This window comes from Oncorhynchus gorbuscha, linkage group LG07, assembly GCF_021184085.1.
Source record: "Oncorhynchus gorbuscha isolate QuinsamMale2020 ecotype Even-year linkage group LG07, OgorEven_v1.0, whole genome shotgun sequence".
Taxonomy (NCBI): domain Eukaryota; kingdom Metazoa; phylum Chordata; class Actinopteri; order Salmoniformes; family Salmonidae; genus Oncorhynchus; species Oncorhynchus gorbuscha.
The window spans coordinates 58,364,587-58,392,321 of record NC_060179.1 but is presented as its reverse complement, the minus strand read 5'-3'; the positions used below and the strand labels follow the sequence as shown (position 1 = coordinate 58,392,321).

Below are 27,735 nucleotides of genomic sequence, written 5' to 3'. Positions count from 1 at the left end.
ACAATTGAAATGTACAAACCATGGCATAAGGGAACGATGAGTAGATAAAAGGCAATCCGTAATTCTGATTAAGATATTAGTGAGCGAGCTAAGATGGACAAAGTCAATATGAATTTGTCCAGCATTTTTCAAATGTTCAGCAATAGAATTCAGAACATGGTCCATTCTTACAGTATTGTCCCTGTACACCAAGTCAGAACCGTAGGATAAATAAGGGGGCATATAAGCAGACAAGGAAAGCACTTACAATATTCAATGATGACATTTCTCTAAAACAGGCTATAGGCTACATGTGCACCACCAAGTCAGAAAAGTAGGCTAAGTTATGAGGGGGAAAGGGACCAGATTATTAGGGTGACGCACATGGGCTACTAAGAGCTTACTACCAACATACACTTAGTATTAATTTCTTAGCTACAGTATACATATCTCCCTGACATATTACATCATTTATGCAGCAGCATACAACACATTTTTGGACTCACCTCGTTGTGCTGTGCTCATTTGAACAGGAAGGTGGCATGACGGTTCTTCTTGTGGGAATATTTTGTCATCAAAGTCTGGAATTCTCAGGATTTATGGTGCTTTCAAGACAACTGGGAACTCCAAGAAAACAATGTTCATTCACGACATTAGTGATCTTCAGGTCAGAGGTCTAGAAAGAGGCCTGAGTTTCCGACTTGGAATTCTGAGTTGGAAGACCGTTCAAAAAGTATTTTCCCAGTCTGAGATTTTTTTTCAGAGTTCCCAGTTGTTTTGAACGCGTCAGAAGTCATGCTGGATTGACAGCATGGTCAATGTATTCAACCTTTTCTGGCCCATGTTGTGTTATTGTGAAGGTTTATCCTTTTAAGCTTGGAAAAAGAGACCCTTAAACCCAGACCTGGACCACACACCCTCTACACTAAATAGCAGGCTAGTGATTGCTTTGCGAAGCTTTCACTTAGCCACTGATTCTTTCTCAACCAGTCATTATTGAATTTGCAATTTCCAACTTGTTGTGTAATGTTTATTGCCGATGAGCACCGATACGTTTTATCTTTCATTTCTCTTCATATGACAAGGATTGAAAAGGATTTGCCAGTAGATTGACGACAATCAAAGCTATGGTAGATATAATGTGATTTGACATCATTCTATCTGTGCCAATGACCTTGAGCCTGCTTGGTTGCGCACTTCTAATGTAAATCTATGGCAGCACCCAAGGGCTTGAATTTTCGAGCTCTCCCTGTAGATTTTGCAGTGATGTAGTGTCCCCATGAGTGACAGAACACTGAGCCAATCACGGTGCAACTAAAGAACATTACCAACCTCAACACTCCACATTTTCCACTGGCTGCTCCACCACCACAGAAATCACTGAGCTAGGCTGAAACACCTGCATTTTGAAGCTGCCTCAAGAAAGCAGAAAGAGACCATGTCTGTATGCAGCTTTATTTTTTTCACAATGTTTGCAAACTGATTTGTGACACGTATTAATGCCAAAATAACACGCAACCCCCCCAAAATATATATATAAATCAACTAAACAGCTGGGGCTCGCCGCTCTCTGTCAGTGAGACCAGGGAATCCATAAATACAAAGTAATGCAGCAATATCTCTTTAAATGGGTATGTGTTGACTTGACTGACACATGCCTATTTTATATCTCTCACTTGCGGTGAATGTATATTCAGCTTGGTCACATTAGGACATGTCAGATGAAGAGCAGGATAATCTAACAGATTAGCACAACATTGTCGAAACACTTAAATCTACAGGATGTGCAAAAAACAAAACAATTGACCCGTTCACACATTAGGCAGCCGATATATGATCTGAAAGCATGTCAGACATCAAACTGCAGGATGTGGTATGCTACGTTGCTGTTAGTATCAGTGAGTCACATAGAAAGAGTCTTTCTGTTAACATAGACAATTCCCATAACAATCGGAAGTGGAGACACAAAAGAAGATAAAAACAGACATTTGGTGAGAAAGAGCTCATGAGAACAGTAGCCTACAAAATGCACATAATTGCACACTATTTAATTGCACTGATGTTTCTGTCAGATGCAATGAACAGAAATGCACAACTACCAACTTGGCAAATAAACGCAAATAATGGATTGCTCAGACAGACGTCTGAAAATATATCTGAAATCTAGCCAAAAACAGTAAGTAAAGACCATTCCATTAGTGAGAACAGACAGTAGGCCTAACTGCGTAGACACTCTAAAGGTAAATCATTACCACAATTGCAGAATCACTTCTTCCATTCCCTTCAATGTTACAGTATCCCTTTAAAGTCGACATGGCCTGGAGAGCTGCTCGAGTAGATGAACTGTGGGTCAGCAGTAGGCCTGTGCTGTGGACACACATGCTGGTGGTGGTGATGGTGGTGCCTTCTATTGTCCCTGGCTGGTGTGTAGTGCTTTTTGGTCTGTAGGAAAACATAGAGATGTTTAAATTCATATTCACACTCATCTTAGACTTCATCCAAAATGGTGGGGTTAGTGGGCATGGGCAAATGCACGGTTTTATAGGCCCTCCTTTTGGCCGCAGAGACAAAATGTTGCTGTTTTAAAGCTAATTTCCTGCAATTCTACACATTTTGTCATGGGACTGAGATAATTTTCAGTTTTAAAGATAATTTCCTGCAATTATATAAATTTAGCCTTGACCTATGTTCTTATGCTATCTGGAATGACTCAAACATGACAAAGAAATAATTCGGGGGACCCAGCCCATGACATTTTTGGAATTTCAGATTCTCCCTGAGAATGGTGATTGTTAGTTCTCAAAGATAATCTTATTTATTGAAAAATGTATTGCTCCAATATGTTTAATATTACACTGAAAACGTTTTTACCATCCCAAAAATGATTATAATTACTACTTGAATGTTTTTGCAGTGGCAAATATAAGGGAAACATTGGCTTACCCGTGTGCATCGCCACATCAGAGCTCCAATGAAGAGGAAGAAGATGACGATGAAGGCCGTCCAACTCAGCACAATCAAGATGAGTTCCATGATGGTCTGACCGCCACCACAGCCCTTCTCTGGATCTCTCTCTGTATGGAGGGGAGAGGGAATTATAAGAAGTGGTTCAGCTTCATGTCTTCTTGAAAAACTCTGGGCCCTCATTATAGCCCTTTGACTCTGACCCAGAGTTTTTCCTGGCCTGGTTAACTGCTCAGGGAAAACTCATTCAAAAGAAATTCAAAGGAATATGATGAGTCTATATTGCACATATTGGAACACAATACCTGACATATTGTGCACTAATCATGATCATAGCTTGTACTAGCACATTAAAACCACTTACATCAGTTGTGGTATGTCGTTGAAATAGTAGAGATTGATATTTTCACACCGCATCATAAAAAAGTGTGGAACAGACAGTTCTAGAATAATGATTGGATACCAAGTCTTTGTTAATCCAGGAAGAGAAAGACAATCTGAATGAAAAATGGAATTCATCCTAACCCTGATGAATAACATTTCTTCTTCTTCTTCTTTAATAAAAATAATAATATTTGTACCTCTGACAATGATGATGGTGCCATTACTGTGCCGCTGTACCAGCACTTTCCCTTTGGTATCGTAGTACCTCCAGCTGCAGTAGTAACTGTCTGTGTCCTCCACCCCAAGCTGGGACAGTCTCAGTGTGAACTCACAGCACCGCTTGACCTCCTGGTCCTGGTCTGATACCACTGTGACCCGACCTCTGAACCCATTGTGGATTGTGGTCCTACCGACTGCTCTGTCAGCTATCGACAAGTACAGCACATCTCTGTTGTTGTGGAATCGACCCCTGAGGTAGAGGCCTGTGGGGTCCGGTAGCGATGTGGAGCAGAGGATCTCGGCCGAGGAGTTGACCTTCATCAGAGCTACGGCACTGGGGCTCTGGGAAACTTGCAGGGAGAGAGATAGATAGACAGGGGCCCAGGATTTAGACATATTGTTATTATGAAGACAAGAATGCCACCTTGGTCCTCCTTTTTTTTGTCTGACGGTTAATTGTACATTTAGGGTCAACTAAAAACTCACTTACCTGTCCAGGTGAGCACTGCAGGGCTGCAGAGGAGTCCCAGCACACATCTCCACAACAGAACATCCATCCTGCCGACTAGGTACCAGCTGCATTTATCAGAGAGCTCCACACACTCTTCCACACGCGCAAAACACTCACAACTGACTGGTGAACTGTCTTTTGGCAGGGTAAAATGGTGAACAACTGAATAAATGGATACAGAAGAGTTTCCTCTGTTGACTTGTTCACAGGAAGTGTTGTGGTTATTTTCTGCTGACGGGTACTCTATGTGCTGTGATAACTGAAATGTACATTATTGTTGGAGATAATAATTCGGCACAAGACAACAAGTTCTATATGAGAGAAATAACATATTTCCAAACGTTTATTTGTACACAAATCATTAACATTTTATATTCATTAAAAAAACATGAGTCCGACAAAATTACGTCAGAGTTTAGGCTAAAACTAAAAACAAGTTTAGCTTAGTAGTTATGAAAACAATGCTTGTGAGAATATTACAGAATATAACAACATCAATGTATATATAGACCAAAACCAACTCCCTTTGTAAACAATCTTTAGGGTTATGAAAAGGGTTCTACCTGGAACCAGAGTTATTCAAAGGGTTCTCCTATGGGGATGGTTCTGGATAGCACCCTTTTTAGCACCCTTTTTTCTGTGAAAGACGATAATTAGTGATTTCACTAAGTGATTCCACAAATGTTGGTGCAAAACTAATTTAGGTGCTAAAGTGAGTAGTGTTTTATTGGTATGGAATGCATCTGACATACAGCAACATAGCAGAGGTCAACGTGGAGTTCATTTCGAAAGAACCAACAAGACAACTGGCTCACGCTGAATGTTATGCAGGCACCAAGGTAACGCTCCTCTCTTGAACCTTCAGGGCTCTCATCAGTGTTGTTGTTGCTCTGGGTCAGAGAACTCTTGAGTCGTTCCATCAATCTTCTGCCAGAACGAGACGTTTTTAGAAACAATAGAACGCCCAGAACAGCGACAACGCTGCTGATGATAGCACGTTTCGCGGTCAGCTCTGGTTAGCACGTTTCGCTGAGAAAATAAAGATAAGTTTGCTGTGAACACACGGAATAATCACAAACGTCACAGTACAAAGCACTATATTGAATTTATATAGGAATATTGTATTATCACATTTAATAATTACTAAAGCTTTTCCTGGTCATATCACATGATCGGGAAAAACTCAGGGCCCATTTAACCCTAGTCAATATAGACTGGTCACTGTCCGGTAAAGACATTTACATTTACATTTAAGTCATTTAGCAGACGCTCTTATCCAGAGCGACTTACAAATTCTTACCGGACAGTGAATTGACACAGGAGTAGTTGATGTAGTGCTTTGTGCTTTAGCATTGTACTCACCAGTATCTGCAACAGTGAACAAGCTTGTTGTCCCTGAACCAATCCCACAGTTTGTGCCAATGGAAAAAGTGTAATTACCCTCATCAGCTTCTGTAACATTTTCTTTCTTATAATAGCAGTGTGGTGCTTCTGTTTCTTTCATGTGACAGTCTTTACTACAACTCAGTAGTACATTATCTGAATACTTCCATGCAAACCACTCAGTAAAACATGTTATGTCATTTGTGGTCCCCTTCATCCCATGTTTGATAGTTTGTATGGCAGTGTAATCCACTGTACAGCACAGTGTCAGTTGCTGGTCTTTTGAAACCGATATATTGTCACACGTTACTGTAACCCCTGGAAAACAAAAAGGATATCAATGAATAAAAGGATATCAATGGATGACATCAGTATGATAAATATGCTCATATATATACAATGATAAAAGTGGACATTCACATGTTCATTATCATATATAACAATGCTGTATTATATTGTATTATATTGTACCAAAACAAACATAATTTCACCTAAGTTTGCAGTTTGAAATTTACCTTGTCCTTGTGGAGTTCCCAGAACCAGAGACAGAAACAACAGAAGCATTTTGCCAGTGAGTTATCTGTCTTAAAGCACAAAGAAAAAAGACCACAACACATGACTAACTTAAAGAGTATATGTACAGTGCCTTGCAAAAGTATTCATACCCCTTGGATTTCTTCACATTTTATTGTGTAACAAAGTGGGATTAAAATTGATTTAATTGTACAACTAAATACTCTGTCATGTCAAAGTGGAATATATATACAGTACCAGTCAAAAGTTTGGACATACCTACTCATTCAAGGGTTTTTATTTATTTGTACAATTTTCTACATTGTAGAATAATAGTAAAGACATCAAAACTATGAAATAACACATGAAATCATGTAGTAACCAAAAAGGTGTTAAACAAATCAAAATATATTATAGATTTTAGTAGCCACCCTTTGCCTTGATGACAGCTTTGCACAATGGGCATTCTCTCAACCAGCTTCACCTGGAATGCTTTTCCAAAAGTTTTGAAGGAGTTCCCACATATGTTGAGCACTTGTTGACTGCTTTTACTTCACTCTACGGTCCAACTCATCCCAAACCATCTCAATTGAGTTGAGGTCGGGTGATTGTGGAGGCCAGGTCATGAAAGTGACAAACTGACACATTTTCATGTGTCCCACAGTTCGACAGGTGATGACGTTAGACCCGATGATGTGTTTCTGCGCATGAGTTTAGCTAGCCAATGTTGCCATGACATCACCTACAAGTGTGATCAGGGATTTCTAATTGTGTCAGCCCTAGTCCCAGAGTACACCAAAATATTTTCAAGTTTATGCAGTTTCCTCTCTCCACAGCCTCAGTGCCAAAGAAACACCCACAGTTCAGCTGAATTCACCATCAAACACAGACTCTAAAGGTCATTCTGAGAAAGAGACCCTGAGCGTTACCATGAGATGTCACCTCGAAGTCAGGTGACTAATAAATCCTGACACACACACACTCACACACACACACACACACAATGATCTAAATAGTACATATAATAATGCACTTACAAGCTAAATCAAATCAAATCAAATTTTATTTGTCACATACACATGGTTAGCAGATGTTAATGCGAGTGTAGCGAAATGCTTGTGCTTCTAGTTCCGACAATGCAGTGATAACCAACAAGTAATCTAACTAACAATTCCAAAACTACTGTCTTTATACACAGTGTAAGGGGATAAGGAACATGTACATAAGGATATATGAATGAGTGATGGTACAGAGCAGCATACAGTAGATGGTATCGAGTACAGTATATACATATGAGATGAGTGTGTAGACAAAGTAAACAAAGTGGCATAGTTAAAGTGGCTAGTGATACATGTGTTACATAAGGATGCAGTCGATGATGTAGAGTACAGTATATACATATGCATATGAGATGAATAATGTAGGGTAAGTAACATTATATAAGGTAGCATTGTTTAAAGTGGCTAGTGATATATTTACATCATTTCCCATCAATTCCCATTATTAAAATGGCTGGAGTTGGGTCAGTGTCAATGACAGTGTGTTGGCAGCAGCCACTCAGTGTTAGTGGTGGCTGTTTAACAGTCTGATGGCCTTGAGATAGAAGCTGTTTTTCAGTCTCTCGGTCCCAGCTTTGATGCACCTGTACTGACCTCACCTTCTGGATGATAGCGGGGTGAACAGGCAGTGGTTTGGGTGGTTGATGTCCTTGATGACCTTTATGGCCTTCCTGTAACAACGGGTGGTGTAGGTGTCCTGGAGGGCAGGTAGTTTGCCCCCGGTGATGCGTTGTGCAGTCCTCACTACCCTCTGGAGAGCCTTACGGTTGAGGGCGGAGCAGTTGCCGTACCGGGCGGTGATACAGCCCGCCAGGATGCTCTCGATTGTGCATCTGTAGAAGTTTGTGAGTGCTTTTGGTGACAAGCCGAATTTCTTCAGCCTCCTGAGGTTGAATAGGCGCTGCTGCGCCTTCTTCACGACGCTGTCAGTGTGAGTGGACCAATTCAGTTTGTCTGTGATGTGTATGCCGAGGAACTTAAAACTAGCTACCCTCTCCACTACTGTTCCATCGATGTGGATAGGGGGGTGTTCCCTCTGCTGTTTCCTGAAGTCCACAATCATCTCCTTAGTTTTGTTGACGTTGAGTGTGAGGTTATTTTCCTGACACCACACTCCGAGGGCCCTCACCTCCTCCCTGTAGGCCGTCTCGTCGTTGTTGGTAATCAAGCCTACCACTGTTGTGTCGTCCGCAAACTTGATGATTGAGTTGGAGGCGTGCGTGGCCACGCAGTCGTGGGTGAACAGGGAGTACAGGAGAGGGCTCAGAACGCACCCTTGTGGGGCCCCCGTGTTGAGGATCAGCGGGGAGGAGATGTTGTTGCCTACCCTCACCACCTGGGGGCGGCCCGTCAGGAAGTCCAGTACCCAGTTGCACAGGGCGGGGTCGAGACCCAGGGTCTCGAGCTTGATGACGAGCTTGGAGGGTACTATGGTGTTGAATGCCGAGCTGTAGTCGATGAACAGCATTCTCACATAGGTATTCCTCTTGTCCAGGTGGGTTAGGGCAGTGTGCAGTGTGGTTGAGATTGCATCGTCTGTGGACCTATTTGGGCGGTAAGCAAATTGGAGTGGGTCTAGGGTGTCAGGTAGGGTGGAGGTGATATGGTCCTTGACTAGTCTCTCAAAGCACTTCATGATGACGGAAGTGAGTGCTACGGGGGCGGTAGTCGTTTAGCTCAGTTACCTTAGCTTTCTTGGGAACAGGAACAATGGTGGCCCTCTTGAAGCATGTGGGAACAGCAGACTGGTATAGGGATTGATTGAATATGTCCGTAAACACACCGGCCAGCTGGTCTGCGCATGCTCTGAGGGCGCGGCTGGGGATGCCGTCTGGGCCTGCAGCCTTGCGAGGGTTAACACGTTTAAATGTCTTACTCACCTCGGCTGCAGTGAAGGAGAGACCGCATGTTTCCGTTGCAGGCCGTGTCAGTGGCACTGTATTGTCCTCAAAGCGGGCAAAAAAGTTATTTAGTCTGCCTGGGAGCAAGACATCCTGGTCCGTGACTGGGCTGGATTTCATCTTGTAGTCCGTGATTGACTGTAGACCCTGCCACATGCCTCTTGTGTCTGAGCCGTTGAATTGAGATTCCACTTTGTCTCTGTACTGACGCTTAGCTTGCTTAATAGCCTTACGGAGGGAATAGCTGCACTGTTTGTATTCAGTCATGTTGCCAGACACCTTGCCCTGATTAAAAGCAGTGGTTCGCGCTTTCAGTTTCACACGAATGCTGCCATCAATCCACGGTTTCTGGTTAGGGAATGTTTTTATCGTTGCCATGGGAACGACATCTTCGACGCACGTTCTAATGAACTCGCACACCGAATCAGCTCACAGCCTCTGGAGGTTCTTCTGTCCAATAAATCCATACAATGCAGTGTCCCAGGTTATAACTGTGGGAGAAGTGAGTGGGTGAAGAGAGTGGATATTCCACTTTTAACTTTCACTATCTTTACTGAGGCAATCTGCAAATGATATGGATCTCATTGGAGGAGGTACCTTAAACAAATCAAATGCCAACAGGATGCAGTATTACACTGTCACGATGTCTCTCTCTGACAGGTCTCGACAGGTTTTAAGATGAGCACTGAGGGTGGACAAAGCCTGAATAGTTTTTTCCTGTTTGCACTAGACTTTTTAATGGGCTCAATCAACATTCCCAATCACATGTTTGTAGGGGCTGTATTTGTATTGAATCCTGCCAAAGCAGCAGCTACTCTGCCTGTGGTCCAGCAGTTTATACCATTTTAAAAACATTACAATACTCACAGATTTCACAACACACGGTGTGCCCTCAGGCACCTACTCCAACACGACCACATATCTACAGTACTAAATCCATGAAGAGTCAAGGTCGACAAAACTAGGGCCTGTAGGACCTGCCCTGTTGATAGTGTTGTTAAGAAGGCAGAGCATCACTTTACTAGGGACAGACTTCTCCCCATCTGAACTACTACTGCATCAATAAAAAAGAAAACACAATCAGCTTTAGTGTAGTCAATGTAAACAAAAGCTCATGACAAACTCATCGGAAACAATATGTAGTATGCACTGCTGAGACAAAGCAACAAACAGTAAAAGCAAACATGGACTTATATATGGTCAAATCTGTTTACAGTTTGAAAGGAAAATAAACGAAACCAGACTTTCCTGATTCCCAAAATAGAATACACACTGTACAAGAAAGAGGGAAGAAAGAGGGTTTATCTGGGCCCTGCTCCAATATCCAGCCACAGCAGCATACTATTTACAGGTTTACTGCCATCCTCTGGTTGCATTTTTATTTCAATATATACACACTCACAGACATCATCACTCCAACACAAACACTCACTCCATCATTTGCTCACTCACACATAATATGCACATACATTTTATACTGACTCTACACACCCACTCACCTGCAAGCTGCAGCTACACTGTTCATCTTATATTCTGTTGCCTATTCCCCTTACCCCTATATATATCTACCTCCATCACACCAGCATCCCTGCACATGCAAATATGCTATTGGATCTGATTTTTTTAAAATATTTCCTGTATATTATATGCTTACTTAGTGCGTTTCATATTTCTCCTGTTTTTTCTTCTCCTAGTAATACATGATTCATTATTGCATTGTTGGGTTTTGAGTTTGCAAGAAAGGCATTCAATTGTACTTGTGACATTAAAACGTGCAACTATAGTTTACAGAGGTGAAAGAGCCCTAGCCTGCACTCCTATAATGCAACCTTTGCATCACTTTATGTTTGTCAGAACAGAGGTGGAGGATTTGTTGGGTTTTCCACACATTTTCAAAATTCTCGGATCTAGAGTCTATAGCATTCTAGAGAGAGAGAGAGAGAGAGAGAGAGGGGCTAAGGGATATATTCTCAGATCTAGAGTCTATAGCATTCTAGAGAGAGAGAGAGAGAGAGAGAGAGAGAGAGAGAGGGGCTAAGGGATATATTCTCAGATCTAGAGTCTATAGCATTCTAGAGAGAGAGAGAGAGAGAGAGAGAGAGAGAGGGGCTAAGGGATATATTCTCAGATCTAGAGTCTATAGCATTCTAGAGAGAGAGAGAGAGAGAGAGAGAGAGGGGCTAAGGGATATATTCTCAGATCTAGAGTCTATAGCATTCTAGAGAGAAAGAGAGAGAGAGAGAGAGAGGGATATATTCTCAGATCTAGAGTCTAAGGATATATTCTCAGATCTAGAGTCTATAGCATTCTAGAGAGAGAGAGAGAGAGAGAGGGGCTAAGGGATATATTCTCAGATCTAGAGTCTATAGCATTCTAGAGAGAGAGAGAGAGAGGAGAGAGAGAGGGCTAAGGGATATATTCTCAGATCTAGAGTCTATAGCATTCTAGAGAGAGAGAGAGAGAGAGGGGGGGCTAAGGGATATATTCTCAGATCTAGAGTCTATAGCATTCTAGAGAGAGAGAGAGAGAGAGAGAGGGGGGCTAAGGGATATATTCTCAGATCTAGAGTCTATAGCATTCTAGAGAGAGAGAGAGAGAGAGGGAGAGAGAGAGAGAGAGAGAGAGAGAGAGAGAGAGAGAGAGAGAGAGGGGCTAAGGGATATATTCTCAGATCTAGAGTCTATAGCATTCTAGAGAGAGAGTCTATAGCAAGAGAGAGAGAGAGAGGGGCTAAGGGATATATTCTCAGATCTAGAGTCTATAGCATTCTAGAGAGAGAGAGAGAGAGAGAGAGAGAGAGAGAGAGGGGCTAAGGGATATATTCTCAGATCTAGAGTCTATAGCATTCTAGAGAGAGAGAGAGAGAGAGGGGCTAAGGGATATATTCTCAGATCTAGAGTCTATAGCATTCTAGAGAGAGAGAGAGAGAGAGAGAGAGAGATATATTCTCAGATCTAGAGAGCATTCTAGAGAGAGAGAGAGAGAGAGAGGGGCTAAGGGATATATTCTCAGATCTAGAGTCTATAGCATTCTAGAGAGAGAGAGAGAGAGAGAGAGAGAGAGAGAGAGAGAGGGCAGGGATATATTCTCAGATCTAGAGTCTATAGCATTCTAGAGAGAGAGAGAGAGAGAGATATATTCTCAGATCTAGAGTCTATAGCATTCTAGAGAGAGAGAGAGAGAGAGAGCTAAGGGATATATTCTCAGATCTAGAGTCTATAGCATTCTAGAGAGAGAGAGAGAGAGGAGAGAGAGGGGCTAAGGGATATATTCTCAGATCTAGAGTCTATAGCATTCTAGAGAGAGAGAGAGAGAGAGAGGGGGCTAAGGGATATATTCTCAGATCTAGAGTCTATAGCATTCTAGAGAGAGAGAGAGAGAGAGGGGCTAAGGGATATATTCTCAGATCTAGAGTCTATAGCATTCTAGAGAGAGAGAGAGAAGGGATATATTCTCAGATCTAGAGTCTATAGATTCTAGAGGAGAGAGAGAGAGAGGGCTAAGGGATATATTCTCAGATCTAGAGTCTATAGCATTCTAGAGAGAGAGAGAGAGAGAGGGAGAGAGAGAGAAGGGGCTATATATATTCTCAGATCTAGAGTCTATAGCATTCTAGAGAGAGAGAGAGAGAGAGAGAGAGAGAGAGAGAGAGAGCTAGGGATATATTCTCAGATCTAGAGTCTATAGCATTCTAGAGAGAGAGAGAGAGAGAGAGGAGAGAGAGAGGGGCTAAGGGATATATTCTCAGATCTAGAGTCTATAGCATTCTAGAGAGAGAGAGAGAGAGAGGAGGGGGGCTAGGGATATATTCTCATCTAGAGTCTAGATTCTAGAGAGAGAGAGAGAGAGAGGGGGCTAAGGGATATATTCTCAGATCTAGAGTCTATAGCATTCTAGAGAGAGAGAGAGAGAGAGAGGGGAGGGCTAAGGGAGAGAGAGGGGCTAAGGGATATATTCTCAGATCTAGAGTCTATAGCATTCTAGAGAGAGAGAGAGAGAGAGAGAGGCTAAGGGATATATTCTCAGATCTAGAGTCTATAGCATTCTAGAGAGAGAGAGAGAGAGAGAGAGAGAGAGAGAGAGAGAGAGGGGGCTAAGGGATATATTCTCAGATCTAGAGTCTATAGCATTCTAGAGAGAGAGAGAGAGAGGGCTAAGGGATATATTCTCAGATCTAGAGTCTATAGCATTCTAGAGAGAGAGAGAGAGAGAGAGAGAGAGAGAGAGAGAGAGGGGCTAAGGGATATATTCTCAGATCTAGAGTCTATAGCATTCTAGAGAGAGAGAGAGAGAGAGAGAGGGGCTAGAGCATTCTAGAGAGAGAGAGAGAGAGAGAGAGAGGGCTAAGGGATATATTCTCAGATCTAGAGTCTATAGCATTCTAGAGAGAGAGAGAGAGAGAGAGAGAGAGCTAGGGATATATTCTCAGATCTAGAGTCTATAGCATTCTAGAGAGAGGGATATATTCTCAGATCTAGAGTCTATAGCATTCTAGAGAGAGAGAGAGAGAGAGAGAGAGAGAGAGAGGGCTAAGGGATATATTCTCAGATCTAGAGTCTATAGCATTCTAGAGAGAGAGAGAGAGAGAGGGCTAAGGGATATATTCTCAGATCTAGAGTCTATAGCATTCTAGAGAGAGAGAGAGAGAGAGAGAAGGGATATATTCTCAGATCTAGAGTCTATAGCATTCTAGAGAGAGAGAGAGAGAGAGGGCTAAGGGATATATTCTCGGATCTAGAGTCTATAGCATTCTAGAGAGAGAGAGAGAGAGAGAGAGAGAGGGGCTAAGGGATATATTCTCAGATCTAGAGTCTAGATATATTCTCAGATCTAGAGTCTATAGCATTCTAGAGAGAGAGAGAGAGAGAGAGAGGGGCTAAGGGATATATTCTCAGATCTAGAGTCTATAGCATTCTAGAGAGAGAGAGAGAGAGAGAGAGAGGGGCTAAGGGATATATTCTCGGATCTAGAGTCTATAGCATTCTAGAGAGAGAGAGAGAGAGAGAGGGGCTAAGGGATATATTCTCGGATCTAGAGTCTATAGCATTCTAGAGAGAGAGAGAGAGAGGGGCTAAGGGATATATTCTCAGATCTAGAGTCTATAGCATTCTAGAGAGAGAGAGGGAGAGAGAGAGGGGCTAAGGGATATATTCTCGGATCTAGAGTCTATAGCATTCTAGAGAGAGAGAGAGAGAGAGAGAGGGGCTAAGGGATATATTCTCGGAGTCTATAGCATTCTAGAGATATATATTCTCGGATCTAGAGTCTATAGCATTCTAGAGAGAGAGAGAGAGAGGGGGCTAAGGGATATATATATTCTATAGAGAGTCTATATTCTAAGGGATATATTCCCGATCTAGAGTCTATAGCATTCTAGAGAGAGAGAGAGAGAGAGGGGCTAAGGGATATATTCTCAGATCTAGAGTCTATAGCATTCTAGAGAGAGAGAGAGAGAGAGAGAGAGAGGGGGCTAAGGGATATATTCTCAGATCTAGAGTCTATAGCATTCTAGAGAGAGAGAGAGAGAGAGAGAGGGGCTAAGGGATATATTCTCGGATCTAGAGTCTATAGCATTCTAGAGAGAGAGAGAGAGAGAGGGGCTAAGGGATATATTCTCAGATCTAGAGTCTATAGCATTCTAGAGAGAGAGAGAGGGGCTAAGGGATATATTCTCGGATCTAGAGTCTATAGCATTCTAGAGAGAGAGAGAGAGAGAGAGAGAGAGGGGCTAAGGGATATATTCTCAGGCCCATTTCAGAATGTATTAAAATCAGACTGATTTCCAGGTTAGAATTGTTTTAATGCTCATCAATCAATATGACACAGACACTATACGGTCAAATAAAACAATAACCTTAAAAGGGCCAATCTGTGATTGGTACATTCACTTTTGGACTTGTAAATGGATTGATGTGTACCCAATAACTATTGAAAAATAGAACTTAGAAATGCCTCATGCTTAGATCAACTGTTGTACCCCATCAGAACCCTAAATATGAGCTTGTTTTATTCATTTGTTTGTAAACAATGTGAATATGAAGAAGACAAAACGTGTTGTTCACTGTGTATTCATTCCTCGTGTCACTAATTCTATGTTTTATATCTTTAACTCTGCATTGTTGGAAAAGGACATGTAAGTAAGCATTTCACTGTTTGTCTACACCAGTTGTTCACAAAGCATTTGGCTAATAACATGATTTGTTATGGTTAAAACTATAATTTTTAAATCAGTCAGTCTCTCCAGGTCCCTCTTGAAAAAGAGATGTTATCACAATGAGAAAAAAACCTGTATTAATAAAGGCTAAACAAAATACAAATAAATGAAAAAGTCTCAATAGCTTCGTCTATGAATTTGAGAGTGGTTATATTTCTCCATCCCACAGCCATTTACCAAATTGATTGCAGTGATTATTACATGGATGAACACACGCAATGCAAATGGTAGTCACAACAGCACTATCAGCATTATTAGTGAGAAGATCTAGCATTTTCAATCAATTGATTGATCATTTTGGAATCACAGGAGACAAAACACCATGTACATTTCACAGTTGAAACAAGTACACCTGGTTTTAGGTTGAACATTTTGGGTATTTTTACCCCTCTGAAATGCAATACTACTAAGGCATCTAGATATTCTTACAGGCTTAACATTCAGTACATGTTAACAGGACACATTTGTGTGAGTTTTTCAGCTTCATCCCCTTGGATAGAATATTATTCCTCCCAGGGGTTACTGCTCCTTTGGCTGGCAGATTAAATGTTGTCCATCCTGCAAATGTGTCCCTCTGGATTAAATGTTGTGGTCCGTCACATAATTGATTCGCGCTGGAATCTAGCCCACATATTTGGCACTAGCGTCCTTTTCTCACATCTTTGTTTCCCCCTCCATGGTGTGAGAGCACAGTGGACCAGCCTCCACAGCAGTGAAACAGATGGAACAACAGCACCACCTTGTGGCATATTGAAGTCCAGAATTAAGTCTTTCTGGGATATACTGGTCCAGTCTTTTCCGTAGATTATTCTTTAGGCAGGGTGCAAAAGACCACAAAAGCACCATCCTGGTCCTCTGGCCATCCCCACCTATACAATGGTACCTATGGGAAGCATTGTAATGGTCCTTAGAAAAGAAAGGGTCAGTGTCCTGATTACCACTTTTGGATGTTGAGGTGTGTTGGAGTTTTCTGTGTGTGTGCACGTGTGTGTACGAGAGGTGTGTGTGTGTCTTTCACCACTGTATGTGCGGGGGCTTTGTGTGTGTCAGTGTCTGGCTGGGGCTCTGCTGTGTGTACTGTGTGTGTAGGAGTGTGTTGGCGTGCGTTGAGTCCTGTCCCTCCAGCCAGTCCTGGTAGAGAAAGTGTAGGCCAGGGTTGGTGTCAGGCAGCCTGACTGGTAGACTGCTGTAGGCCTCCTCCATCTGCTGAACCAAGGCTTTGTCCACCCGGCCTCCTGTCTCTCCCTGCGCCTGCCCACGACCACTCACACAACCTGGGGAGAGAGAGGGAAGAGAATAGAAGAGGGGGAGGCAGAGAGGAGAGAGAGAGAAGATGGGAGAATGAAGGGTCAACATTCATTGGGACAATAAAGATCACACTAAATTACTACATGAATTCAGCTTCCTCAGTTACAATTTTTTACACTTGCAACGGTGGATTTAAGTTCAATGGCAGCCTAGTCTGGGGTTACTCAATTGTAAAAAAAAATATATTTTGTGCAAGAATTTCTAACACAGGTTTTCACAATTGCCTCGTCGCATTTACCCAAAACCAAATCAGAACTAGGAAGTAGATGTGACTGACAGGTGGCTGGGCCAATGGGTTACCTCCGGGGCAGGAGAGCACTTCCACCAATTGGTAGGGGACGTGTCCTTTCCTCATGCGGTGGACCAGGGTCTGGATGTTCCTGAAGCCGTAGACGGATGCAAACTGCAGCAGCACCTCTCCATCCCGCTCCAGACACACCTCCTGAAAGTCACGGTTCCTAGAGGGAAGAAGGGGGAGACAGAATGAGAGGGATATTTAAACTCACGTCCTCTTTTACAGCTTGCTTCCTCTACCCCCTTTCCTATCCCTCTCTGCTCTCATCCTTCCCTCTCCATCTTTCTCAGTTCAAGCACTTCAACTTCTCTCTCTGTCCCAGTCATCCCTCTCGCAACTTACCTGAGAGTCTTGTATGTGATCTCCTCTACATCCAGACTAAACAGTTCAGAAGCAGCATATTTGAAGATGTGTTCCAGGAAGCCCTCCGATCCTCTGCCCTGGTGTCTCACCAAGGCTGGATCCCCCGCCTCACCCAGGCTAACATGGAGACGAAGAAGAACGTGACACACTGAACCGAGTCACTGAACCGAACACACAGAAATACACTCACAGACACACACATAATAATAATAAACTATTTGTTTAGGGCTTTCAATACAATTAAATACGTACTTCATATCATAAAATAACAAAACAGAAGTGCTAACAAAGAAACAAAATATAGATTATTCAGTTGTTAGCAATTTTCAGCCAATCTTCAAACTTCCATTCTTGAGCAAAATTCTGGAGAAATTGGTTGTCAAATAGCTAAAAGAGTTAAGTACCAACAGTATTTTTCTCTTGGTCCTTGTACTCTTAGATTTAAGTACTGCATTAGACACTGGTGACCATGATGTCCTTCTGGACAGACTGGAGAGGTGAGTTGGCCTCTCCGGTCCACTTCTAAATTGGCGTAGGACCTATTTAACCGGTTGAGAGTGTCACCCTTGGTGAACATAAGTCAGAGAATACATATCACATGTGGCGTACCAAGGTTAGATTTAGAGTCCGGTACTGTTCAGTTTATATATGTTACCCCTTGGCAGCATTATCAGAAAGAATTGATTTTCACTGCTTCGCACACAATACACAGCTTTACATTTCTGTGTCACCAGAGGAATTTAGCTCCGTGGATAAACGATTAGACTGTATTAGTGATTTAAATACTTCCTCCAGCTAAATCAAGACAGAGGTAATTATTGTTGGAGCCAAAGCACAGAGAGATAATTATTTTTTAATTCACTAAGCAAGTCAGTTAAGAACAAATTCTTATTTACCACAGCGGCCTACCCCGGCCAAACCCACATGACGCTGGGCCAATTGTGCGCAGGCCTATGGGACTCCCAATCACGGCCGGACGGAATACAGCCTGGAATCGAATCAGGGACTGTAGTGACGCCTCTTGCACCAAAATGCCGTGCCTTAGACCTCTGCACCACTCGGGAGCCCGCACTCTAAACGCATATTTTAATTAATGGGCAATAAAGATAAAACACCAGGTAAAAAACCTAGGTGTTATTTTAGATTCTGAACTCAATTTTGAATCCCACATTAGGAATGTGACCAAAAGAGCTTTTACCACAGTGCCATTGTGCAGCCATTTCTCTCTCAGGCTGATACAGAGAGACTCATCAATGCTTTTATTACAAGCAGGCATGACTACTGTAATGCTCTCCTGTCTGGTCTACCCAAGAAAGCCATTGGTCCTCTGAAAACATACAGAATTCTGCAGCACGCGTACTGACCAGACGGAGAACACACATTACACCGGTTTTAAAGGTCTCTGCACTGGCTGCCTGTGAGTTTTAGAATTAATTTTAAGATTCTTCTATTGGTTTTTAAATCAATCCACGATTGTGCACCCAAATACATGTCAGACATGCTTTTAAGTTATGTACCCTGTAGGTCCCTCAGTTCCTCTGGCACTGGCCTTTTAACTATCACAAAGCCTGGGACCAAGAGGCGTGGAGAGGCAGCCTTTAGTTATTATGTCCCTAGCCTCTGGAATAGCCTGAGGGGGGCTGAAACTGTGGACATATATAAAAGATATCTTAAAACACATCTTTTTAGCTTTGCCTTTCCTTAGGGTGCTTTTTAGTTGTTCAGTTTGTCTTTCTTTTGTTTAATGTTTGTTGTGTAGTAAAACATTTCAGCTTTTATTAATTTATTATTTTATTTGTTGATTCCATAAAGCACATTGCGTTGCATTCCATGTCTGAAATGTGCTGTATAAATAAAGCTCGATTTGATTTAATTGATTAGGAGGAAGGACACACACACACACACACACACACACACACACACACACACACCACCTCGTCACTGAGTAATGAGTCCCACATTGAGCAATGACACAAACTTCCTGATAAGAGGCCAGTGAAAAGTGAAACACTCACACGTGGTCTAGAGGGACAGAGTCTAGGTCTGCTAGTGACACCTTCATCTGCTCCATCATGTGGAACACCTCCCCTGGAACACACACACGGATTTACAGTCTTACATTACAAATGATAAAACCTACAGGTTTACAGTATAAACACGAATGACATCCCTCACTGTCTGATGTTTCTCAAATTCTGGGGATAGAGAAGGGGTAATGAAGTGGGTCTAGGTATAGGAGACAGGGAATTGAAAGAATAGCTGGCATTGAGGCATCTTGTGTGAGAGGAGGTGGCTGGAAATGCGGAAAGGAAGAAAATAGTTGATGAAAGAGAGAGAAAGAGGTAAAGCAGATAGACATACCTCTCCCTGTCTGAGTCTGTAATAGTAACATGTTTCAAGCAGACCACCATAGTGTTCTTGGGCACAGGGACTAAGGTAACCTGCCTAAATGACTACCGACCTGTAGCACTCACCACTGTAGCCATGAAATTAATTGAAAGGCTGGTCATGGCTCACATCAACACCATTATCCCAGAAACCCTATACCCACTCCAACTCGCATACCGCACCAACAGATGATGCAATCTCTATTGTACTCCACACTGCCCTTTCACACCTGGAAAAAAGGAACACCTACGTGAGAATGCTATTCATCGACTACAGCTCAGCGTTCAACACCATAGTGCTCTCAAAGCTCATCACTAAGCTAAGGAACCTGGGACTAAACACCTCCCTTGTAACTGGATCCTGGACTTCCTGACGGCCCGCCCCCCAGGTGGTAAGGGTAGGTAGCAACACATCCTCCATGCTGATCCTCAACACGGGGGCCCCTCAGGGGTGCGTGCTCAGTCCCCTCCTGTACTCCCTGTTCACTCATGACTGCACGGCCAAGCATATCTCAAACACCACCATTAAGTTTGCTGATGACAACAGTGGTAGGTCTGATCACCAACAACGATGAGAGAGCCTATAGAGAGGAGATCAAAGACCTGACCGTGTGTTGCAAGGACAACAACCTCTCCCTCAACCTGATCAAGACAAATAGGATGATTTTGGACTACAGGAAAAGGAGTACCAATCATGCCCCCATTCTCATTGACAGGGCTGCAGTGGAGCAGGTTGAGAGCTTCAAGATCCTTGGCATTCACATCATCAACAAACTAACATAGTCCAAGCACACCAAGACAGTCGTGAAGAGGGTACGACAAAATCTATATCCCCTTAGAAGACTGAAAATATTTGGCATGGGTCCTCAGATCCTCAAAAGGTTTTAAAGCTGCACCATCGAGAGCATCTTGACGGGTTGCATCACTGCCTGGTATGGCAATTGCTTGGCCTCTGACCACAGGGTGTCTATGGCCCAGTACATCACCGGGGCCAAACTTCCTGCCATCCAGGACCTCTATACCAGGCAGTGTCAGAGGAAGGCCCTAAAAATGGTCAAAGTCTCCAGCCACCCTAGTCATAGACTGTTTTCTCTGCTACCACACGGCAAGCGGTTCCAGAGTGTCAGTCTAGGTCCAAGAGGCTTCGAAACAGCTTCTACCCCCAAGCCAAAAGACTCCTGAACATCAAATAGCAACCCAGACTATTTGCATTGCCCCCACCCGCTCTTCTACACTGCTGCTGCTACTCTCTGTTATTATCTATGCATAGTCACTTTAATAACTCTATCTACATATTACCTCGACACCGGCGCCCCCCACATTGACTCTGTACCGGTACCCCCTGTATATAACGCAGCTATTGTTATTTACGGCTGCTCTTTAATAATTTGTTATTCTTATCTCTTCAACAAGTTGTAGGTATTTTCTTAAAACTGCATTTTTGGTTAAGGGCTTGTAAGTAAGCATTTCACGGTAAGGTCTACACCCGTTGTATTCGGCATGTGACAGGTAACATTTTATTTATACAGTGCCTTCAGAAAGTATTCAAAACATTTGACTTTTTCCACATTTTGTTGTGTTACAACCTGAATTTAAAATGTATTAAAATTGAGAATTTGAGTCACTGGCCTACACACAAACCTCATAATGTCAAAGTGGAATGACGTTGATTTTTTTGGGGGGGGGGGGGGGGGATTACACATTAATTACACATGAAAACTGAAATGTCTTGAGTCAATGAGTAAGCCCTTTGTTATGGCAAGCCTAAATAAGTTCAGGAGTAAAAGCGTACTTAGAAAGTCACATAATATGTTGCATGGACTCCGTGTGCAATAATAGTGGTTAACATCATTGTTGAATGACAACCTCATCTCTGTACACCACGTTATTTGTAAGGTCACTCAGTCGAGCAATGAATTTGAGACATTCAACCACAAAGAACAGGGAGGTTTTTCCAATGGGTCGTAAAGAAAGGCACCTATTGGTAGATGGGTAAAAATACAAAAAAGCAGACATTGAATATCCCTTTGATCATGGTGAAGTTATTAATTACACTTTGGATGGTGTATTAATAAACAGTCACTACAAAGATACATTGTAGTGACTGTGTATTTCCTAACTCGGTTGCCGGGGAGCAAGGAACCGCTCAGGGACTTCACTGTGAGGCCAATGGGGCCACGAGGCCAGTTTAATGGCTGTGATGGGGAAAAAAACAGGATGAAAAGAAGAAAGCCTGTACAGAATAAAATATATTCCAAAACATGCATCCTGTTTGCAATAAGGCACTAAAGTAAAACTTCAAAAAAATGTGTCAAAGAATTTATTAACTTTATGTCCTGAATACAAAACGTTATGTCTGGAGCAAATCCACACAACACGTCACCGAGTAGCACTCCTTATATTTTTAAGCATGGTTGTGGCTGCATCATGTTATGGGTCTGCTTGTCAAAATAAAATAGGATTCAGACCCTTTACTCAGTACATCTGTATTTGGGGAGTTTCTCCCATTCTTCTCTACAGATCCTCTCAAGCTATGTCAGTTTGGATGGGGAGCGTCCCTGCACATCCATTTTCAGGTCTCTCCAGAGATGTTCGATCGGGTTCAAGTCCGGGCTCTGGCTGGGCCACTCAAAGACATACAGAGACTTGTCCCGGAGCCACTCTGTTGTCCTGTTGGAAGGTGAACCTTCACCCCAGTCTGAGGTCCTGAGCACTCTGCAGCAGGTTTTCATCAAGGATCTCTCTGTACTTTGCTCCATTCATCTTTCCCTCGATCCGGACCAGTCTCCCAGTCCCTGTTGCTGAAAAATATCCCCACAGCATGATGCTGCCACCACCATGCTTCACCATAGGGATGGTGCCAGGTTTCCTCCAGGTTTCCACTTGGCATTCAAGACAAATAGTTCAATCTTGGTTTCATCAGACCAGAGAATCTCATTTCTCATGGTCTGCGAGTCTTTAGGTGCCTTTTGGCAAACTCCAAGCGGGCTGTCATGTGCCTTTTACTGAGAAGTGGCTTCTGGCCACTCTACCATAAAGGCCTGATTGGTGGAGTGCTGCAGAGATGGTTGTCTTTCTGGAAGGTTCTCCCATCTCCACAGAGGAACTCTGGAGCGCTGTCAGAGTGACCATTGGGTTTTTGGTCACCTCCCTGACCAAGGCCCTTCTCCCTAATTGCTCAGTTTGGCCAGGTGGCCAGCTCTAGGAAGAGTCTTGGTGGTTCCAAACTTTTTCCATTTAAGAATGATGGAGGCTATTGTGTTCTTGGGGACCTTCAATGCTGCAGAAATGTTTTGGTACCCCTCCCCAGATATGAGCCTCGACACAATCCTGTCTCTGAGCTCTACAGGCAATTCCTTAGATCTCATGGCTTGCAGCACTGTCAACTGTGGGACCTTATTAGACAGGTGTGTGCCTTTCCAAATCATGTCCATCAATTGAATTCATCACAGGTGGACTCCAATAAAATTTTAGAAACAAATCAAGGATGATAAATGGAAAGAGGTTGTACCTCAGCTCATTTTCGAGTCTCATAGCAAAGGGTCTGAATACTTATGTAAATAATGTATTTATGTTTTTAGTTTTTGCTACATTTGCAAACATAAAAATAAAAAACTGTTTTCAAATTGCCATTTTGGGGTATTGTGTGTTATTTTATCAATTTTGGAATAAGGCTGTAACGTAATAAAATGTGGAAAAAGTCAAGGGGTCTGAATACTTTCCGAATGCACATTAGTGTTTTATTTGTCATAATTATTTTTACAAAAAAAGTTGTAATTATTCTTCAACTTTGACAGAGTATTTTGTGTAGACTGACACAAAAAAAAGACAAATCCATTTTAATCCCAGAAAATGTGGAAAAAGTCAAGGGGTGTAGAGGTAGAGGTAATGAGAGCATAGTACCGGATGTGAGAACACAGTCCACGTCTCTGCTCTCCAGGAGACTGTTGTAGAACTCCTCTCGCACTGCCTCCAGTTTCTTATCAAAGCATGGAGCCACCATAATATGGTAAAGCTTGTCTGGGCTCAGCTTCTACAAACACAAAGCAGACACCACTATTCACCTGCTGTGTGAGATGAGTAACATGGTTAAAACATATGAATAGTGTGGCATCAATCATTATTCACATGTTCTCATGAGTTTCATGTAATTGTATGGGATGGGTTGTTACGACACACAAATAGCGCTGACCTGTTGTTTGGTGAAATAGTCTTTGACCAGACAGCCCATGATCTGTTGAGGAGACCTGGCCGTACAGATGTGAGGAGTGACCAGACTGCCCAGAACACGCTCAGCGTACCGGATCCACCCTGAACAGAAATAGAATAATGAAATTGACTTGAGTCCTAAGCTTATGGTTTTATTATCTAAAGGGATGGGGTCAGAGAAAGGTGTAGAGCGAGCAAGACTGAAACTGAAAAAAAGAGAACGAGTACACGAGAGAGCGTAAGTAAGCATCTACACCCGTTGTATTCGGTGCATGTGACAAAAACAATTTGATTTGAATGAGAGAGCAGGAGAAGGAGGGCGACTCCCCTCCTGAAAGGCCTATCTCCAGGGAAGGGAGTGGTGTGAGGCTGTGTCTGTATCTCTCCCTCCCAGCCCGGCTCCGCTATCTCTACTTTCAAATAGGAGCTAGGTCCAACCCTTAATACCCGTACCTTAATAATGCCACACATCCCTCAAACAGCACACACAAATGTTAAACTGAAACACAACAAAGATGCTTAATATTTTATACTCAGGTTGTGGTGTGTGTGTGTGCGCGCAGAGGTAAAGAGGGGGAGGAACAAGGAGACTGTGTAAATATTACCTGGACAGGAGGAGGTGAACATGGGTAGGGCCTGGCTATCATGGTGCCTCCTGCTGTACCTCTGGACAAAGTCTCTCTGGCTCTCCAGAATACTGAAGCCTGCTGCTAGAGTGGTATCGAAAACATACTGCACTCCTACAGACAGAGAGAAGAGAGAAGAAGGGAAGAGAATGTTTCATCTGTTATGGTAGATACCAATGAATGTACCTCTCTCTCTCTCATATCTTTGAGGAAACTACAGGGCTTGTCTGGAATTCCCAGTCAACACAGAGACATAGATACTGTATATGCTCACTTACCCAGGCTCTTGAGGAAGCCACAGAGCTTGCGTGTGGCCTCAGGAATGTCCAGACCGTACTTGACAGCGAAGAAAGGCAGAGACTGGGGACACACTGACACCACCAGGACCTGGTGTTTGGACACATCACACTTCTGCAATTACAAAAAGAGGGAGAGAGGGACTTGTCAAACGTCGGCCGAGAAGAGAGAGACCATTTACCTGGCATCAACACTGAATGCCCCATACATTTCAGTGAAGTGAAATAAAACAATCAGTCTGCATGCCAGGCAAAGAGACCAGCAATAACAACCCACATTAAAACAGATCTGGCATGAGGTCATCTGGAAACTAAGTACAGCAAAGATAACACAATTGTTCCCCTTTCCTCTCAGACAGTATATACCCTTGTCTCTTTAGCTACTATTGAAGCCTTGACATCATAAAGCCTCTCAGATCTCCACAAGTGCTTAGGGAGGCTAATCATGTGAGGTATCCAGGTTTGTACTCATTAGTGACCACCTCAGCAAAAACCTTTTGAAACGAAAAAGGGAAAAGATCAGCTCTTATTAGATAAGTTCAAATAGTCCCTCCCTGTTCCAGTCCGTTTTCTTTCATTTGGTGCCTATTGAAGAAGACCAATTTGTAAGTCGCTCTGGATAAGAGCGTCTGCTAAATGACTTAAATGTTAAATGTTAAAAAATGTTAAGACCAAGGTAGCCTGGTCAGTGGTCCAGTAGTACCTTGTTGAGACCCAGGACGCGGGCCACCTCCTCCAGGTTCTGTTGGGAGATCTTTAGGCTCTCCTCCTCGGACACACAGCCCTCACAGGACAGACAGGCACTCAGCAACACCTGCTGCTTGAGGAGATGGGAGGAGGCAGGGACCTCTCCGTTGGCTACATCTTCCTCCGGAAGGGAACTACGGTCTTCATCACTCGGCTTCTTGTTGCACTGGAAATGACCAATCAACCAAAACAAATCTATAAATGAATCAATGTTAGAATTGGACACAATATATGATGTTTGACTGTAACGGGTAAAACGTAATGACCTCAAAACAACTCGGTCAGATACGACTGGATGGACAATTTCAGTTGCAGAGACACTTACACACTGCACAGTGAAACCACAAACATTCCATGGGCTTTACCTGTTTAGTGCAATTCTCACACTTCTCCTTGCGTCTTCTGACGTTCTCTTCAGACATTTTTCTGTGAAATGGCTGTGGGTTGGACTTCACAAACACAGGATCAGTAAGCCATCCAGCTCTGGAATAGACCTGGAATCTTCACAACACTTCTACACATTTACCTTGGACAACTGTGGTGCCAACTATTCTACGATCCAAACTAAAATGCTGGCATTTGTGTGTGGGTGTGTGACTCAACTCCACCCATCTTCTACATCATTAGCCCTGTCCTAACCAATCAGGATCATTCTTCTTATCTCAACAGCAGCATATAATAAAGATGGTAAACTGCAGACAAAACAGCTTCCATATCACAACAAAGCATACATAATTGCACCAAGTGTTTCAATAGGCAGGCAATAAAGCTTTATTTGTATAGGCTATGCCATGATAACTATTATGTTGAGGGAGAGCCAAAGAATGGACCCAAACCATGTGTGTGTCCTCCGAGAAGACTACTGTATTCAAAATGGGCTTACATAGTATACAGTAAAAATAATCATAAATTATTGTTATACATCATTCATCATCATAATTGATATAATAAATGCTAAATAAAGGCTGAAGCTTCTGTTAGAACATATAGGCCTATTATCAGGACCCAATATAAACAGCAATTTATTTAGCTATTTATATCCTGGTAAGGGTTAATTATCTATGATTATGCTTTAAATCTCTAAACAGTAATTGGAGGGAGAAAAACATTCCTTGCTTGGCAACTAATGTGCAATGTCTGGCATGGCTCAGATAACCTATGACGCCTATACCAGGCTCCATCATCAGCCATGTATTAGTTAAGAATGGTTCTATTAACAAAGGCTGAGGGTGTATCTCGATTTGTTTATCCAGCTCACTCTCTTCTTGTACATGAATCCACATGTAAGGAGATGAACAATTAATTGACCTACTGTGTGGAAAAACAAACATTCAATGTCGAAAGTCTTGGCTTTGTCCCTTCAAAATGTGGTATTTCTAATAAGATGAGAGGTGCGCCTAAATATTTTTGCACAATGTGTACCCCTCCAAAACAATGGTGTCAATGTTAACAGAAATGGATGAGAAGTGTGCATTCTCCGATGATGCACCTGAAACACTGACACATTTGTTTTACAGATGTTCGTACACCATTAGATTTCGGAGAGATATGGAGGAGTACATACCGAGTAAAACTGGTCACTTTATTGATACTTTGAACTCTTTGAAATGTAGAACTAACGTCATGATTTTGGTCAACGTTATATCCACAAAACCATATTAAAAATAATAAAAAAATCAACCCCCTGCTTTAACGTGTTTTTGATATAATTTGTTTTAATTGAGTCTTAAAATACTAAATAATAAGAAAAGATTATCTAAAGTTCATTATTTTAACGAATTATATTGTTATGTTTTGTCTTTCACGTTCTTGGCAATTCTTTTACTCAATGACATCCGATTTTCCCGTATTTATTACATCACTGCACGCACTCACTCACCCGTTGGACGTTTTCTACTAGTCTGACTTTATACAAATGACTTCAGACACCTTTCAAGCTGTTTCGTAAAGGAGAAATGGGGAGTTTGAGCCAGGGTAATATGTAGCGATGTTTACTCAGCAATATCTGAAGCGATTACGATACCACTGAAAGGCTATAATGGACAATATGCGACTCCGCGACGGTTTCTGTCACAAGACCGTCTGATGTAGAAATGAGTCGGGGGTTCCAGACCGGTTTTCCAGACAGCTTGACATTAGAATTCGTGAACATTGAACTATAAAAGAACATGAGTGAATCCATTGAGCCCCGGTCAATCAAAGGCGCATGCGTAAAACCCGGTTCCTTTGGCTGCGTCACGCGCCACACTTTTGGTGTAAATCAATGACTATATTCTAGTACTGCAAGACACTTCAAATCAAATATGATTGAGATGCGTTTTTTCTTCTTCTATGGGTTTGTGTTATTAGAATATCCGAGAAAAGTTGTTAGAAATATT

At 42.5% G+C, this 27,735-nt stretch overlaps 2 protein-coding genes across 3 annotated transcripts; both read right to left on the bottom strand.

The window, feature by feature from the left end:
* Positions 1-1,420: 1,420 nt before the first annotated feature.
* On the bottom strand, positions 1,421-4,222 carry LOC124039284. The gene is made up of 4 exons (XM_046355219.1): positions 4,037-4,222; positions 3,525-3,896; positions 2,923-3,053; positions 1,421-2,421 (listed from the first exon to the last, which is right to left on the bottom strand). Exons 1-4 carry the CDS (start codon positions 4,101-4,103, stop codon positions 2,269-2,271), a joined length of 723 nt encoding a protein of 240 aa, XP_046211175.1. The 5' UTR covers positions 4,104-4,222; the 3' UTR covers positions 1,421-2,268.
* Positions 4,223-14,691: 10,469 nt separating this feature from the next.
* Positions 14,692-27,678, bottom strand: LOC124040095 (nuclear prelamin A recognition factor-like). 2 transcript variants are annotated; one of them, XM_046356912.1, is made up of 11 exons: positions 27,237-27,678; positions 25,723-25,806; positions 25,314-25,523; positions 24,593-24,725; positions 24,294-24,428; positions 23,672-23,790; positions 23,383-23,512; positions 19,108-19,180; positions 17,072-17,209; positions 16,735-16,892; positions 14,692-16,400 (listed from the first exon to the last, which is right to left on the bottom strand). In XM_046356912.1, the coding sequence occupies exons 2-11, from the start codon at positions 25,777-25,779 to the stop codon at positions 16,141-16,143; spliced, it is 1,413 nt and encodes a 470-aa protein (XP_046212868.1). In that variant the 5' UTR covers positions 25,780-25,806; positions 27,237-27,678; the 3' UTR covers positions 14,692-16,140. The 2 variants fall into 2 exon arrangements, with proteins under 2 accessions (XP_046212868.1, XP_046212869.1); XM_046356913.1 differs by lacking the exon at positions 27,237-27,678 and having other exon boundaries at positions 25,723-27,212.
* Positions 27,679-27,735: the final 57 nt, after the last annotated feature.